General features: G+C 39.1%; 1 protein-coding gene across 2 annotated transcripts in view; it reads right to left on the reverse strand.

Annotated features, from left to right (window-relative positions):
- Positions 1 to 4,009: 4,009 nt before the first annotated feature.
- The window catches only part of LOC138851062 (eukaryotic translation initiation factor 3 subunit D-like), a gene marked incomplete at its 5' end in the record, with an annotated part of 29,219 nt that continues 14,020 nt past the window's right edge, over positions 4,010 to 19,208 (reverse strand). The window contains 3 exon segments of one of the 2 annotated variants that reach the window (XM_070103143.1): positions 4,010 to 4,263; positions 9,105 to 9,159; positions 16,773 to 16,854. In XM_070103143.1, coding sequence (XP_069959244.1) covers positions 4,260 to 4,263; positions 9,105 to 9,159; positions 16,773 to 16,854 — 141 coding nt within the window. 2 annotated transcript variants of the gene reach the window in all.

Consider the following 19,208-nt stretch of genomic DNA (forward strand, 5'->3'; position numbering starts at 1 on the left):
TTAGTTATATGTCTTCACGTTTTAGAGACCACTGGGATTTCACCTAGTAAATCTTTCTCCAAATGATACCGATTATTACAATCATAACTAGCGTTAAACCCACAAGGCTCATTCAGAGCTGCGCATTTCTTTATAAATAATGAACTCCATGACTGCTTTTCTATTTCGCTTTTCCTCGAATTTAATGAAACTCCTGCTTCAGTCAGATACGTGATTTGCAGGGCAGGTAGACGTAATAGAAAAAACTTCGTATTCTCCACCCTGCTTTCGATTAGACTGTTGGACACTGATTCATGATTCATTTATAATTTCGCTCATTACTTTCTTTTTGTCAGTGTATTGACCTGTGATCAATGGGTCAATTCTACGAGTGGCTCTTGACTTAGATTTGGCGTGAGTAGAAGTCTGTAGGTCTTTGATTATTATTTTAATCACGGGGGAGCGCTAAACCCGTAGGATTATACAGCGTATGTGGGGGGGGGGGGGATGGAACGTATTCAGGCTCAATTCAGGGAACCAAATCACAGATCCAATTCTCTAGATGAAGAGCCCCTCACCAGCGTTAAGGAACCTCCCTTGAGGGGTGAAGGTCTTTGAAATTTCCTGAATGGCTTTTTAATCTAAAACCAAGACAACAGCGCATTAGTGTTCGCAATAAAACTAACTGAATTCTTGGCTTTATATCTAGAAATATAAATAATAGAAGTCCTCAGGTTGTTCTTCAACTCTGTATATCCTTGGTTAGGCCTCATTTAGACTATGCTGCTCAGTTCTGGTCACTGTTACGCTGTATAGCCCTTGTGGCTTAGCGCTTCTGGTCACTGTATTACAGAATGGATATAAATGCTCTGGAAAACGTACAGAGGAGGATGACAAAGATGATCCCATGTATCAGAAATCTTCCCTATGAGGATAGACTGAGGGCCCTAAATCTGCACTCTCGAAAGGCGTAGAATTAGGGGGGATATGATCGAGGTGTATAAATGAAAAACAGGAATAAATAAAGGGGATGTAAATAGCGTGCTGAAAATTTCCAGCCAAGACAGGACTCGCAGCAATAGTTTCAAGTTGGAAAAATTCAGATTCAGGAAGGATATAGGAAAGCATTGGTTTGGTAACAGAGTTGTGGATAAGTGGATTATTATTATTATTATAATCAAGGGGAAGCGCTAAACCCGGAGGATGTGGATAAGTGGAACAAACTCCCGAGTATAGTTATTCAGGCTAAAACGTTGTGAAGTTTTAAAAATAGGTTAGATAAATACATGAGTGGGTGTGGATGGGTGTGAGTTGGACCTGACTAGCTTGTGCTGCTGGGTCTGGTGCAGTGCTCCATCCTTGAGTGGAGGTGACCAGACTGGGTGGGTCATTGGGCTAATCCGGGAAAGGGGGGGGGGTCATTGGTCTTATATGGGGGGGACATGGACCTGCTCTGCATGGGTCAGTAGGCCTGTTGCATTATTATTATTATAATCAAGTGAGGATTATCAATATTCATGAAGATCAGGTCTAGTGCATTTCTACATCAAGTAGGTTTTATCAATTGGTTCAAAGCCATTATTATTAGTCATGAGAGTGCGTTAAGTCCACAGGGGCCATATAGCACCTGGAGGAATGGGAGGCATTCAGGTTCGATCATAGGAAGAGAGGGCATGTTCATTTCCTTGAATCAAGAGCCCCTCATTGGCATCAAAACCTTCCTTTTGTCGAAGTTCAAAGCAAACTTTTCAAAGCCCCATTAACTCTCGGGAATGTATATATTGGGCTAAATTTTTTCCAGGCACTGCTACTACGGCACTTTTTTTTTTGCCATCAATTTCAAATTTGGAAGGCTGAAATCAGGATATTTGGAGTGGGTTTTTTGCAATTTTCAAGGCAGTTACCAATAGATATCTTCCTGATTTGTTCAGAGAATTCGATAACCATTGCCGACTGTGGTTTGTATACAAGGCATATTATTACATCCATAGGGAAAAGGCACTAAACCAGTAGGGATTAAACAGCACCTAGGTCCTAGGGGAATGGGAGGCATTCAGGTTCAACCCAAGGAAAGTGGGCAAATCCAATTCCTTGGAGAAAGAGCCCCTCACCAATGTCAAGGAACCTCCACTGAGGGATGTGTGTAGGTTAGGGGTGAGCAAGGGGGTAGAGGTTAGTATGAGTACTATTGAAATCACAGCTGGTGCAATTGATTTCAATAGTGTGTGTCTGCGTGTCTAAGGCAAGACCTTCAGCAAGGATAATTAGCACTTATAATCAAAGTGCTAAACCCCGACAGGTCCTACAGCACTGTAGCTTTCAACAAGGTCAGTTAGGGAAATGTAGGTGTTGAAAGTGCATCCTTAGTGCCCACATGACAATCTGTTAAGACGGTGCAATCCAAATATCACTGCAGACAGAATCCCAGCTGTAGTTTGACAGAAAACAATTTGTTCAAACTCAGACTAGATGTTGTGTTATTGCCCTGAACATCCAAGGACCCAGGGAGGCAAAAAAAAAAAAAAAAAATTTACTAGATATGGGACACAAGTGTACATATTAGTCCAAGGTACTGTACATGGCTTTCAAAAACATAAGTACACCCGAGTTTTCCACAAAAGGGTTGTAAAGTTATAAGAGGAAGTCTAGCACTGTATGTGTGTTGAAGCATATAGTCATTGACATCTCCAGGTCCAGCTGCTGTTGGTTGGCACTGACAGCATCGACGGGAGTTCATCGAATGCAAGGAGAATGCAAGGTTCCTCAATGAGTGATGCAAAATGCATTTAGGTGGATTCCTGCTTGTGGACTCGAGAAAGAGTTTATGCCAATTGCTTTTGCAACTTCATGGTTTACATTTCTGCCAGAAACTAAGAACGGAGACAGTCTGGAGCATACTGTACAGCAGACACGTAAGCCCACCAATAGGTTTGTTTAGTTATCTGTATATCCCAGTGTGCGCTCTCCTTTGTTTGTAAACTAGGAAACAGTTGTAATAGTTGTGGCTTCATGCATGAGCAGTCAGAAAGCCATAAGTCTGGTAGACTTGAGTGTAGTTACAAAGAGGACAAAGGTGAAGATATGCAAACAACTCACCTGCAGAGAATGGATCAGGAGGAACACCAGGAAAAGAAGTATGCATCCCCAATCTGTATGTTCAAATTGCTACCAAGATTGATGAGATTGGGTGTAAGAATAGGGAAATGATCACTGTCAGTACAGTATAAGAGAAAATTGAATAACAGTATCACTGCCTCAAAAGTGCACTTTCAATGTATGTTTCAATGGAAAAATGGGGCTAGTGATTGCAGAGAACAGCCAGATAGGAAATCCTGTGTTACTTAGTTAGGGGTCTTGTAAACAAATATCCCCTCAAGAGGTTCCTTGATGCTAGTGAGGGGCTCTTGATCTAGGGAATTTGATCTGTGCTCCAGTTCCATGAATTATCATTATAATCAAGGAGGAAGCACTACACCCATAGGATTATACAGTGCCTGTGGGGGGATGTGTTAAGTATTTAGGTTTAATTCAGGAAACTGGAGCACTGATCCAATTCCCTATATCAAGGGCCCCTCACCAGCATCAAGGAACCTTCCTTGAGGGGTTCAGGAGTTGAGCCTGAATGTCTTCCATCCCCCCTCCAACATGCACTGTACAATCACTATAGGTTTAGTGCTCCCCCATAATAATTTTAAACAAATGTTCAGGGAAAACCTGGGAGATCTGGAGCTCTTCCATTGTTATATTAATGGGGAGCACTAAATACAGAATCATACAGTACCCTAGAAAACTGGAATGCAATCTGGTTCAATCCAAAGAAAAGATCAGGTCCAATTCCTTAGATCAAGAGTACCTCACTGGCATCAGGGGAATTCCTTGAGAAGGACTAGAGCTCTGTTAGATTTCCTCCATCTGCAGATAGTCCATGGTACATTATGGGGAAGGGGGGAGCACTAAACCAGCAAGAGGGGTATAATAGTGGATTAACAAATTAGATATAATGATTACAAGGTATGTAATAAAATCACAATTTTGAACAATAGTAATTAATTTGATTTACAACTTTGAAACTCTTATAAAAATAATGCAGAAATATTTTCATGCACCATTTAAATTGTATTTTTATGCTAAAACACCAAAATGACATTACAAATGCTGTGACTTCATCCAAAGATACCATTTACGATTTGAATGTTTGAAAAGCAGCTTATTAGACTGAATGCAGCAGCAATTGTCCGCTGAGAATTACTACACGACACTTCTTTTCTGCCCCTCAATCTTCAGCTGAAAAAAGAAAAAAAAAGAAAATAGTGATTACATATATAAGAGGTAAGCAAGGCAAGAGACTAGGAAGTGCCCTTCCTTACCATTTTCCTGCCTATACAGGGGTACACATTCTCTAAATTTGCTTTGCAATACAGGGTTTGCCATTCATGCCAAATGAGAATAAAAGCAGTTAACCAAATCAATAAATTAAAAATATTTAAATACAATACAATATGTTGCCATGGCAATGGAGAGAGGTGAAACAATGAAGATTTGCTAGCGATTCAAGTGCAGACCTCTTAATTATGCCTACACCTTGCACATACACTGCTCTTCAACAGAAGTACACAGCTGCCCTTTTCAACAAATTTCTTGAGAACCCATTCTCTATTAAAGTGGTAACCCAACACCTTGTCAATCACATCCTCAAACTTAACTTCCACATAACAGTGTGTGAAGCCAAAGCTTCTAATTTATACAGGCAATCCTCCAACAGAAGTGTTATGGTGTGCATGTGGGATAGCTCTGCAGGTCTAAAAGGGGATGGCTGGTTAATGGGGCTTGAAGCCTAATGATTACATGAGGATCAGTAAGATTGCAAGGCATCCATTTACTGATTATGCCAAGAATACTATAATCTCTACAAGAGGAAATAAAGTAAAATTGGTGCATATACATTGAGAGAGATTTCTGTGTGTATATCGTGGGTGGAAGGGATATGCATTATAGTAATGCTATACCGTTCACATCTACAGAGGTCATTACTAATTTTAGGAATCATTAGTTTTTATTAATACCAGATACCAAAGTGCCAGAAAATGGTTTTGTAAAATCTTCAAAATTAATGTATGCATGCTTTAACATTAAGCAGTATATACAGTGGTACCTTGACTTACAAATGCCCCAACTTACGAGTTTCTCGAGTTACGAGCCGTTGCTCGGTCAATTTTTTGCTTTGAATTGCAAGCCAAAATCTGAGTTATGAGTGAGCTTCAGATATGCAGCCACTAGTTAATGCAGCGAATGCCACAACAGTGTGTGTGGTTACCTCGCCATGGAAGCATCTCTTGTGTTGTGCTTGCGTTCTGTGCAGTTATTTTGCCAAATTTTTTTTCTAATCATGGGTCCAAAGAAAGTAAGTGCAAAGGACAGTGCTAAGAAGAGGACAATGTCAACTGAATTAAAGCATGAAATAATAGAAAAACACGAGCGAGGTGTGCTGTAAGCGACTTGGCAAGGCAGTACAAGCGAAGTACTATATACGTACTTCGTACATCCTTTGCGAGAAGGCATGAGGCATTTACACTGATTTACTTCTGAGATACAGTGGACCCCTGGTTAACGATATTTTTTCATATCAGAAGTATGTTCAGGTGCCAGTACTGACCGAATTTGTTCCCATAAGGAATATTGTGAAGTAGATTAGTCCATTTCAGACCCCCAAACATACACGTACAAACGCACTTACATAAATACACTTACAAAATTGGTCGCATTGGGAGGTGATCGTTAAGCTGGGGTCCACTGTATTCACCCAAAACGTAGGCCGGTCTCCTGACTCGGGGAAAAAAAAAAATCCAAAAAAATCGCTTTCGTTTCAATGCTTTCCTTATGAAACTAGCGATCTAGTGCAGTTAACCTCACAAACACTCCATTTCCTCTTATAATAAGACCTCAGAAGGGCAAAAATGGGAACATATAGTCAGAGCAATAATTATTTTTACCTCGGGAGTGGCCGCCACCACTCATCAAAAAAATGACATTTTACTCATTCTACAGTATATATCATGTTTATGTTATTTATAGTTTATGATGTCATATTAGATCAATTGTGACAGATAAACAAGCCCCAGAGTTGATATTAGCATTATAATGAAGTATTTTCTCCTGCCTCCCAAGAGCCAAGAATTCCACTGGAAGGGATTAATGGCATTTCAATTACTGTAATTTCAATGAGGAAAATTTATTTGATATACAAGCGAATTGAGTTACGAGCTGGCTCATGAAACTAAACTCGTAAGTCAAGGTACCACTGTACGTATAGTGTATCGCAAGGATACAGAGGCAATATAACAAGGACCTAAAAAAAAAAAAAAAGCCAAGATTGATAAAGTTGTGTCAAGTTTGAGCTTTCACAAACTCATTGTCATGCCAAAGAGAAAAATGAGTTAGACTGGTCAAAGTGGTTTCTTTGATTTTCCTGTCTGGCTTATAGATGAGCATGTAAAATTTCTCAGGCATGGACATCATACATTACATTCATGGGGGCCATTCTCGACATTTGTTGTAGTCTCAAACTCCTTTAGTGCTTTGCAAGCTATTAAAAAATTTGATTTGCTTCATCCCCTAGTTCTTCGTATACAACTTGGGTTGAGCCACATTTCTAGCAAAAACAAAGAAATAACTTTCTGCTGGGTCCCTCGTCATGTTGACATTCAGGGCAACAAGCAGGCAGACACTGCTGCGTGGTCAGCAGTACATGACCTCCCAGTTTCATATAGAGGTATTCCATTCTCAGACTATTTTGCTGTAATCTCTAACTGCATTTGCAACTGTTAGCAACACCATTGGTCTGGTATGACTCAAATTATATTCCATCGAGCCACGTTTAGGCTTCTGGCCTTATCATCGATGCCAAGGTTGGGAGACTACACTCTCCTGTCTTTGCACTGGGTACACCTCTGATATATACCTTCAACGAGATTCAAGTTATTACTCTTGGAGTTGGCCATGGGCCAGGCACCAGCAACACCCCCTGCCCTGTAGAGCTATACGACCCTAGTGGATTTAGTGCTTGGTTCTGATGATAATACATTCATGGGGAAAGTGCTAAACCCCTAGGGGGTCATACAGCACTAGGGAGAATGGAAGGTATGCAGACTTGCTTCAAGGAACCGAAGCATGGGTCCAATTCCTAAGATCAAGAACCTCTCACCAGCATCAAGGAACCTCCCTTGAAGGAATCACCATAACCTAAATAGAGCAACTAAATTGTCAGACTTTTAGCCTTTGAATTCCCCTTTGCTTTACATATTGCTATTTTGTCCTCAGTTTACGTTGCCCTAATTCCTATTTGTGGAAACCTGACACTTAAGACAATCTAGGGCATTCATATAAGAATTGGGTTTTAGACTGTGCACGACAGCCTCAATTATAAATGAATTGAGCTTGAATAACCCACAACTACCTTTGCATACTGCTATTTTGTCCTCTGTTAAGTACATATTCAGACTTGTGGGTTTAGCACTTAGTTAAGATTATTATAATGAGTACATATTCAGAGCTAGAAAAATGGGGAAGGAGGTGGGAAAACTACAAGAGTTACCTAATATTTTTAACTCTGCAACTGTATTTGAAAACATGATTTTTCTCATTAATTTTATTTCAAGTTATTGATAAATTATCCTTAAAACTTCCTAGGTGTATATGATAGTATGCTCTCTTAATATGTAAAATTCAATTTTGATCTGGGCAACAATTCTGGAATTTTGTACATTTTAAGCAGTCCTTTTAAAGGGATGAAAATACAAAAGCATTTTTTCCAAAGGTCACCTTGTCAAAATGCTTAATTGGAAAGGAATGTAATTTCACTGGAATTTAATATTTAGAGATTACTACCTAAGGTTGAATTTACACCTGCTTGATTTCCTTCATTTTTCACATTCAAAAGTGATTATGGCAACAGCAAACAAATTTACGACCCAGATCCATTGGCATCCAGTCAGTGAGGCCAAACTTCCAAGCAAACATGCAGTTAGGCCTATTCTTTCATCGCATCACCAAGAACAAGACACCAGGAGGCCACAAACCTAACAGCTGTGGAGGATATGACCTTTTGGGAAAAAGACGGATTCCGATGACTGAAAAAATCTGAATCCCTTGAAGTTTTTTATGAATGGAACAAGGTGAAGAGATCTGAACATGTAGAAGGTAGGGTCTCAGTGATTTGGACTGACTCTTCAATATCACTCATAATGGGCACTGTTGATTATGAAGGCAGAGGAAGACTTTCATCTTTTCCAGAGAAAAGTTAGATGAGCAGGATCAACTAGGTCTAATGATGTGAAGGTTATGAGAAAGGAGGCCAAGCATAAAGCACATGAACAGCAGGCCATTAAGCAAATGTTGGAAAGAGGCTTCATCTACAACTGTTGTACTGGACACATCAACTTGAAGCAGCACTAGGAATTGTGAAGTTTATAGAGGGGGCATCACAAAGGCTCACAGTATCCACAAATCCATAACCTCCTAGATGAGCCCATAAGCTCCTAATAAATCGACAACTCTAAGCTGCTCTTGAATAAAATGATGAAAAGGATGAAGGAGAAATATACAGGAAAATTACAAGCCCCTCAGGAGAGAAGTCGCAGACCTAATTATCATCAATGACAGAACGGTTTCTTTTTATTTTTTAAAGGGAATACATAAGAGTTCGTCAGCATCCTTGGTTTGGATCAGAGATTTCTGAAACTTTGTTCCTAGCAAATTGTGAGCAGGCTGAAGATGATGAAAGACTTGGCAAAGAGACGTGGCCCCAATACAAATCAATACTAATATACATCACTGCAAATAAAGCCCAGAAAAAAGTACCTCCTCTTTGTCATCAGTCATTATGACTCTTTCCCTGATTAAATAAATAAAAAAAGAAAAAGCACAATACTGATGCAGTAACTGTCTTTAATCATTTTACTATTAATATGTAAGAAATTCAGCTTAGCCATAATTTCTACAAATCTTGACCCATCTCTAACCAAACAAATATAAACTCAAAACACTTTCATAAAATGAACATATACAAAAGATCAATGCATTTCACAGAAAAAATAGAGAAAGCAATATTTAACAATAATTAAACTTGCCTGGTGCTTGGATGATCGTAATGGCCCAAATTAAGGCCCGATAAATTTGCTTTATCTGGAATGAAAAGTGGAGTTACAATGGAAATTCCAATGTTTAGAGAGGGCTGGATAGATGATTTATTACTATTAGTACTCAATGTACTAATAGTAATAATTCATGGAAAACACTAAATCCATATGGGTCACTTGGTACAGTAATTTATAAGAATATATATACTGTTTAAGCTAGTGACAATAGAGTAAACTCCACATTCATGAGAAATAAGCTCACAAATTTCCATTACAAATTTCACAATCATGGCCTCCTGACTCCCATTATTTTACTCCCCCCCCCCCACCAAGTTATTTTTAAAGATGATGGCATGAAGCCTCTTCTTAACCCTTTCAGGGTTTTTGACGTACTAGTACGCCTAAATTCTAGCGCCCTCAACTCTAGTGAGAGAAAGCTGGTAGGCCTACATATGAAAGAATGGGTCTATGTGGTCAGTGTGCGCAGTATAAAAAAAATCCTGCAGCACACAGTGCGTTATTGAGAGAAAAAAAAAACTTTAACAGTGTTTTTGGTTTAAAACAGCGACTTTGCACTGTATTTTCATGTGGTATTTATGATGGTATTCTGGTTTTCCTGGTCTCATATTACAGAATGGAAGACATATTACAGAAATTGAGACGATTTTGACTGGTTTTACAATGAAAAGTACCTTGAAATTAAGCTCAAAGTAGCATAACTCTTCGATTTTTGCCCAAGTTCAAAAGTAAACAAATCATGCTACGCATCCAATACACGTCAACTGGTTAGTCTAATATTCTTTCACAAGTGCTCTGATATTATTTATACCATTTCTACACTAATGCAGTAGTCTGCATAACAGTAAATCTTCTATTTTTTGTGAGAATAAAAATTCAAAGTGGAAAGCTTAAGAATGTAAGAGGGGCATGGGGATGTGACCAATGAACAGAGGAAATGTTATTTTAGTGCCAGGAATGTCTTTCTTGTTCATTCTGGACCCTATTTAGAAATTGGCATCTTTTGAAATTTGTGTGAAAGTGGCAAAATTGCTAAATTCTGACCACGGTATTGGATAGTTGAAATCGGTAAATGGGTGGTTTCTTGTACTCGTTCGATTGAAAAAAAAGAGTTCTAGCGAAATAGTTATGATTTTTGTCGGCTAGTACTCTGGAATTGGCCAAAAATAGGGCTCGAGGTGCGCAAAATCGCCGATGCATAAACATTTCTAAACTGGAATATATGGGATGTTTAAAGGTCTAGTTCATTTATAATTTTTTTTATTTCTTTTACCTCGACCAGTCAGCCATCTCCCACCGAGGCAGTGTGACCCAAAAAGAAATAAAATCCCCAAAAAGAAAATACTTATGTCCAAACTACCAGTATCCCAAACCCCTCCTTTAACCCTTAAACTGTCCAAACAGATTTACGTTCACACGCATAGTGCTCGAAAAGTAGATCTACGTTTTTTTACATATTTTCAAATATAACAAAAAAAATGTAGATCAAAGTTTTTTTTTTACACATTTTCAAATGTAAAAAAAAAAAAAAAAAAAGTCTACTTTTTTTACATACTTTCAGATGTTGAAAAAAACCGTAGATCTATGTTTGGACAGTTTTGGACAGTACTCAAGTTCGGCTATATAAAAATACAGTGGACCCCCGGTTAACGATTTTAATCCGTGCAAGAGGGCTCATCGTTATGCGAAATAATCGTTATGCGAATGAATTTTCCCCATAAGAAATAATGGAAATAAAATTAATCCGTGCAAGACGCCCAAAAGTATGAAAAAAATTTTTTTTTACCACATGAAATGTTAATTTTAATACACACAAACTGAAAAAGGCATGCACAATTACATGACACTTACTTTTATTGAAGATCTGGTGATGATTGATGGGATGGGAGGAGGGGAGAGCATTATCTTCTTACTGTTTAGAAGGGGAATCCCCTTCCATTAGGACTTGAGGTAGCAAGTCCTTTTCTGGGGTTACTTCCCTTCTTCTTTTAATGCCACTAGGACCAGCTTGAGAGTCACTGGACCTCTGTCGCACAACAAATCTGTCCATAGAGCTCTGTACCTCCCGTTCCTTCAAGACTTTCCTAAAATGGGCCATAACATTGTCATTGAAATAGTCACAAGCACGGCTTGCAACAGCTGTGTCAGGGTGATTTTCATCTATAAAGGTTTGCAGTTCAACCCACTCTGCACACATTTCCTTAATCTTTGAAGTAGGCACAATGGATTCCACAACTGGCATAGGCTTCTCAGGGTTAGCCCCAAACCCTTCAAAATCTTTCTTAATTTCCATACTAATTCTCACCCTTTTTACCACAGGGTTGGCACTAGAAGCTTTCTTGGGGCCCATGGTCACTTATTTTCCAGAAACAGCACCGAAAATACTGTAATAATACGAAATATTCCGAGTGTATGCTTGGATGTTACCGCGGAGGCTGGCTGGTAAACAATGGGACGGAGCGGCACATGTGAGGCTGGCTGAGGGCACATTGGACGCGTCTCGGACGAAAATCGGTATGCGGGTTTTTAATCGGTATGCGCGGCAAAAATTTTGCGATAAAAGTAATCGTTATGCGGAAAAATCGCTATGCGATGCCATCGTTATGCGGGGGTCCACTGTAACTGGTTTCCCTGAATCCCTTCACTAAATATCACCCTGCTCACACTCCAACAGCCTGTCAGGTCCCAAAAACCATTCGTCTCCAGGTAGATGGGATACAAGGAAAATAGAAGGAAACTAGAAGCAGCAAGTAAGAGAGAGGTGAAGGTTTATAAACTAGAGGAGGAGGCTGTTAGGGTAAGATATAAACAACTATTGGAGGATTGATGGGCTAGTGAGAGTATAGGCACTGGGGGTTGTAGGTTTGAGAATGTAGTGTTAGAGTTCAGCAGAAGTTTGTGGTTACAGGAAAGTGGGTGCGGGAGGGAACAACAGCGATTGGTGGAATGATGATGTAAAGATAGTAGTAGTGGAGAAAAGTTAGCATATGAGAGGTTTTTACAAAGTAGAAATGATGCATGGAGGGAGGAGTATATGGAGGGGGGGAAAAAAAAAAAGGAGGCAAAGAGAGTGGTGAAGCAATGTAAAAAGGACAAATGAGAGAGTTGGTGAGATGTTATCAACAAATTTTGTTGAAAATAAGAAAATGTTTTGGAGTGAGATTAATGTACTCATTATGTACTGCAGCAAGCAGTACATAATGAGGAAAAAAAAAAATGACCTTTTTTGGATTAAAACGCCGACTTTGAGTTGTATTTTCATATAGTATTTATCATTGTATTCTCATTTTCATGGTCTCGTGTGATAAAATGGAAAACATTACAGAAATAGAGGTGATTTTGATTAGTTTCATGATGAAAATGACCTTGAAATTGAGCTCAAAGTAGCGGAAATGTTCAATTTTTACCAATGTTCAGGAGTAAGCAAATCACACCACACGTCCAGTACACGTCAACTGGGGAGTCTAATATTCTTTCACTAGTGCACTGATATTATTTATACCATTTTTACAATAATGCAGTAGTCTGCATAACAGTAAATTTTGTATTTTTTGTATGAATAAAAAATCAAAATAGAAAGCAATAGTAATATAAGAGGGGCCTAGAGGCATGACTAATGAACAGAGGATATGTTATTTTAGCGCAAAGAATGTCTACATTGTTTATTCTGAACCCTATTTTGAAATTGGCATCTTTTTAATTTGTGTGAAATTGGCCAAATTGCCAATTTCTGACCACTTTATTGGGTAGTTCAGATCAGTAAATGGGCAGTTTCTTGTACTCAGCTAATAGAAAAAATAGTTCTAAAGAAATAGCTATGGGTTTGGTCAACTGGAACAACGGAATTGGTCTAAAATAGGGCTCAGACGGCGAAATCGCCTATGCGTATATGTCGCCGAGACCGCTAAATTCGCGGGAGCGTAATTCAGTGAGTTTTCAACCAAATTTCGTATTTTTGGTGTCGTTGCTATTGGGAAAAGATTCTTTATCATTTCATAAGAAAACAATTTTTTTTTTTCAAAAAATTTTGTGACATAGAACGACAGTTTCAGAAAGGGGCTTGCGTCAGTCAAAGGGTTAAAAAATATATTTTTTAATATTACAGTGGACCCCCGCATAACGATGGCATCACATAGCGATTTTTCCGCATACCGATTACTTTTATCGCAAAATTTTTGCCGCGCATACCGATTAAAAACCCGCTTACCGATTTTCGTTCGAGACGCGTCCAATGTGCCCTCACATGTGCCGGCCGTCCCATTGTTTACCAGCCAGCCTCCGCGGTAACATCCAAGCATACACTCGGAATATTTCGTATTATTACAGTGTTTTCGGTGCTGTTTCTGGAAAATAAGTGACCATGGGCCCCAAGAAAGCTTCTAGTGCCAACCCTGTGGTAAAAAGGGTGAGAATTAGTATGGAAATTAAGAAAGATTTTGAAGGGTTTGGGGCTAACCCTGAGAAGCCTATGCCAGTTGTGGAATCCATTGTGCCTACTTCAAAGATTAAGGAAATGTGTGCATAGTGGGTTGAACTGCAAACCTTTATAGATGAAAATCACCCTGACACAGCTGTTGCAAGCCGTGCTGGTGACTATTTCAATGACAATGTTATGGCCCATTTTAGGAAAGTCTTGAAGGAACGGGAGGTACAGAGCTCTATGGACAGATTTGTTGTGCGACAGAGGTCCAGTGACTCTCAAGCTGGTCCTAGTGGCATTAAAAGAAGAAGGGAAGTAACCCCAGAAAAGGACTTGCTACCTCAAGTCCTAATGGAAGGGGATTCCCCTTCTAAACAGTAAGAAGATAATGCTCTCCCCTCCTCCCATCCCATCAATCATCACCAGATCTTCAATAAAAGTAAGTGTCATGTAATTGTGCATGCCTTTTTCAGTTTGTGTGTATTAAAATTAACATTTCATGTGGTAAAAAAAATTTTTTTTCATACTTTTGGGCGTCTTGCACGGATTAATTTTATTTCCATTATTTCTTATGGGGAAAATTCATTCGCATAACGATTATTTCGCATAACGATGAGCCCTCTTGCACGGATTAAAATCGTTAACCGGGGGTCCACTGTATTGGGTGTCTGAAACGGATTAATTGTACTTACATTATTTCTTATGGGAAATATTATTTTGGGTTTCGCACTTTTCGGATTTAGAACAACTTTTTGGAACAGATTAAGTATGAAATCCAAGGTTCCACTGTATATAGTTCCTGGAAGATATTAATGATAACGCCATATGTCCAGTGTTGAATATACTATCAGATAATAGTGCGCTCGCAAAAAAAAAAAATTTACACAATTTTGGTGTATACATTTCACTTGCATTTCTGCCATGGGAAAAGTGGGTGGAGCTTGTGATGACTTGGTGTACTGGAGCCCGTCTTGCTTCACTGTTCCCAACCATGCCACAGTGCCTTCAGTACCCTGCCAGAGTTCAGTGAGGAAGGAGGCCTGCTCCTTTGTTCTTCAGTGCCCCTTTTTTCACTTGATCACGAACTTGGCCACGCTATATCTAGGCTTCACGTAGTCAGAATGGGTTGAACTAAATTTTCAATTGCAGAGAAGACCCATGCACTCACCTTATTAGAGCAAGGCACGTCTGTAATATGCATAGCCACAGACCTGAAGGTGACAAGGATGGCAGTTTATAACCTCAACAAAGCAGCTGCCTCGCTTTTACCTGGCACCGTACCACCCAGGAAGATGGGCTCTGGGGCCCCCAAAAAGACTTCTCTTCGCACATACAAGATCCCAGAGCTCAGCTTCCTGGGTAGTATGGTGCCAGGTAAAAGTGAGGCGGCTGCTTTCTTAAGGCAGTGTTTTTGGTTTAAAACAGTGACTTTGCACTGTATTTTCACGTGGTATTTATGATGGTATTCTGGTTTTCCTGGTCTCATATTATAGAATAGAAGACATATTACAGAAATTGAGACGATTTTGATAGGTTTTACAATGAATTCTATCATATTTCTCACATTCTTTACCAAAGGGGTGGCACTAGAAGGTTTCTTTGGGCCCAGGGTGGCTTATTTAGCAGTTGCAAGCATAAAAAAAGAATGGAATATTACAAAATGTATCATATGAATGCATGGGGTGATGGTCATTTGCCAATAAACAATGTCACACTGACTGGGAATGGTGTGTGGGGTGCCTTTGTGTGGCGTGGACAGTGGGAGGCCATTCGTACATGTTCCGGACAACTGATGAATGGAAAGGCAAATTAGGAACCATGAGGCTATATTTTGACAAAAAAAAAAAAAAAAAAAAAAAAAGTCGTCGAAAGGCGAAATTTACAAAGCTTACGAAACTCGAGGGTCCACTCTACGCTGTTTTTAACAGTGAAAAATGAAGCTATGGGAGGTGTGTGGAACACTTCCCTATTTTCTCTACTCAACTTTAACCCTTTCAGGGTCCGTCCCGTAGATCTACGGCTTTACGTTCAGGGTCCAAACCGTAGATCTACGCCATGAGCTCAGCTCACTCTGATAAACTGAGTGGTACATTTGGGCCTAGATATGAGAGAATACATCTATGTGGTATGTGTGCACCACATAAAACAGATCCTGCAGCACACTGTGTATAATGAGAGAAAAAACTTAAATCATGATTTTTCGATTAAAACAGCAACTTTGCAGTGTTTTTTCGTATGTTTTTTATAGTTGTATTTGCGATTTCTTGGTCTCATTTGATAGAATGGAAGACATATTACAGAAAGAGAGATGATTTTGATTGGTTTTAGCACTGGAAATGGCTTGAAACTGAGCTCAAAGTAGCGGAAATGTTAAATTTTTGCCGATATTCAAGAGTAAACAAACGACCTCACACGTCTAATACACGTCAGCTGGTGGGTCTAATATACATTCACAAATATGGTGATGATATTTATACAATTATTACAGTATTGCATAACAGTAAATCTTCTATTTTTTGGTGTGAATAAAAATTCATTATGTGAATAAAAAATCAAAATGGAATTTATTTGTAAAGCCTCAAAACATAACTAATGAACAGAGGAAACATTAGTTTAGTGCCAGGAATGCCTACATTGTTTATTCTGGACCCTATTTTGAAATTGGAATATTTTGAACTTTGCGTTAAATTGGCCAAATTAACAATTTCCGATCACTTTATTTTGTAGTTGAAACAGTTGACTTGGCGATTTCTTGTGCTCAATCGATAGAATAGAAGTAATACTAGTGAAATAGCTAAGAATTTGGTTGATTGGAATAATGTAATTGGCCTAAAATGGGAGTCAAAGTCGGCAAAATCGCCGATTCGTAAATGTCGCTGACACATCAAAATTCGCGAGAGCATAATTTCGTCAATTTTCCACCAAATTTCGTACTTTTTTGTTTTATTACCTTCACAAAAAGATTCTCTACGATTTCATAAGAAAAAATAATTTTTTTTTTTGAAAATTCTTGGACACTGGTGCGTGACTCCAGATTTGGGCCTTGGACCCTGAAAGGGTTAAGGTCCAAATTCAAGGTTTTGTGTTACACAGCTTCCCCAGAAAAAATCCTGAATGCAAACTGAAGGCCTATGGTATTTAGAAATGTATAATAGTCATAAATATGACATGTATTTTAAATAGAAACTAACAATTACCATTGTTAAAATGCAGACACTTACCCTCTCCTTCAGGTTGCTTTTCATTCTCCTCTTCATCAGACTCAAATGTATTATCAGGGATGTCATACAAACGAATCATTGACTGAAAAGAAAATATTTAAACTGAAATAAGACAAAAATCACTAAAATAAAAAATCTGCACATCAAATATTTGCATAACTTAAGCTATTATGCACAGGTGAGAGGGAAGGGTAAGGCAATTCACAATTAGAACTGGTGAACCAGACTAGGTATGAATTAGACTGGAAGGATCATTACCTGCAATTCATATTTTACTAGTGTTGATTAATCTTCCCCTATGATTTATGGTTCCAACCATCACAATCACATAACTGGCATTCATCCTTCCACAGCCCATGGAAGAACAAAGTGTTGGATTTGACTTAAGTACCCTATATGAATTTCCATTTGTTTCAACTAAAATTTTTCTTATACTGAAAGACATATATACTATGCAATTTACAATATACTAGTGGAAAATTACAATAACTCCAGTTTTCTCATTGTGTATTATATCTTGCTGCTCTGCTAATTTACTTTTGCACCAATGATTCTGTAAAGGTTTACTGAGGCAGGCTTCAATTTCTCCAGTTTCTTGTTAAATGAAAGCATATGACCAATCTGTGCCCTAGCCAAACCACCATGTGGAATTCTGCATATAGTGTTGAGAGAGACAGAGACAGAGATAGAGAGAGAGAGAGACAGAGACAGAGAGAGAGAGACAGAGACAGAGACAGAGACAGAGAGAGACAGAGACAGAGAGAGACAGAGACAAAGAGAGAGACAGAGACAGACAGAGACAAAGAGAGACAAAGAGACAGAGACAGACAGAGAGAGACAGAGACAGACAGAGAGAGAGACAGACAGAGACAGAGACAGACAGAGAGAGACAGACAAAGAGAGAGAGAGACAGAGAGAGACAGACAGAGACAAAGAGAGAGAGACAAAGAGACAGACAGAGAAACAGACAGAGAGAGACAGACAGACAGAGACAGAGACAGAGACAGACAGAGAGAGACAGAGACAAAGAGACAGAGAGACAGAAAGACAGAGACAGACACAGAGAGAGAGAGAGAGAGACAGAGAGAGACAGACAGACAGACAGACAGAGACAGACAATATTTTTTTTTTTTTTTTTTTTCAACAAGTCGGCCGTCTCCCACCGAGGCAGGGTGACCCAAAAAAAAGAAAGAAAATCCCCAAAAAGAAAATACTTTCATCATCATTCAACACTTTCACCACACTCACACATTATCACTGCTTTTGCAGAGGTGCTCAGAATACAACAGTTTAGAAGCATATATGTATAGAGATACACAACATATCCCTCCAAACTGCCAATATCCCAAACCCCTCCTTTAAAGTGCAGGCACTGTACTTCCCATTTCCAGGACTCAAGTCCGACTATATGAAAATAACCGGTTTCCCTGAATCCCTTCACTAAATATTACCCTGCTCACACTCCAACAGATCGTCAGGTCCCAAGTATCATTCGTCTCCATTCACTCCTATCTAACACGCTCACGCACGCTTGCTGGAAGTCCAAGCCCCTCACCCACAAAACCTCCTTTACCCCCTCTTTCCAACCCTTTCGAGGACGACCCCTACCCCTCTTTCCTTCCCCTATAGATTTATATGCTTTCCATGTCATTCTACTTTGATCCATTCTCTCTAAATGACCAAACCACCTCAACAACCCCTCTTCTGCCCTCTGACTAATGCTTTTATTAACTCCACACCTTCTCCTAATTTCCACACTCCGAATTTTCTGCATAATATTTACACCACACATTGCCCTTAGACAGGACATCTCCACTGCCTCCAACCGTCTCCTCGCTGCTGCATTTACCACCCAAGCTTCACATCCATATAAGAGTGTTGGTACTACTATACTTTCATACATTCCCTTCTTTGCCTCCATAGATAACGTTTTTTGACTCCACATATACCTCAACGCACCACTCACCTTTTTTCCCTCATCAATTCTATGATTAACCTCATCCTTCATAAATCCATCCGCCGACACGTCAACTCCCAAGTATCTGAAAACATTCACTTCTTCCATACTCCTCCTCCCCAATTTGATATCCAATTTTTCTTTATCTAAATCATTTGATACCCTCATCACCTTACTCTTTTCTATGTTCACTTTCAACTTTCTACCTTTACACACATTCTCAAACTCATCCACTAACCTTTGTAATTTTTCTTTAGAATCTCCCATAAGCACAGTATCATCAGCAAAAAGTAACTGTGTCAATTCCCATTTTGAATTTGATTCCCCATAATTTAATCCCACCCCTCTCCCGAACACCCTAGCATTTACTTCTTTTACAACCCCATCTATAAATATATTAAACAACCATGGTGACATTACACATCCCTGTCTAAGACCTACTTTTACCGGGAAGTATTCTCCCTCTCTTCTACACACCC

Source organism: Cherax quadricarinatus, chromosome 1 (assembly GCF_038502225.1).
Source record: "Cherax quadricarinatus isolate ZL_2023a chromosome 1, ASM3850222v1, whole genome shotgun sequence".
Classification (NCBI taxonomy): Eukaryota; Metazoa; Arthropoda; class Malacostraca; order Decapoda; family Parastacidae; genus Cherax; species Cherax quadricarinatus.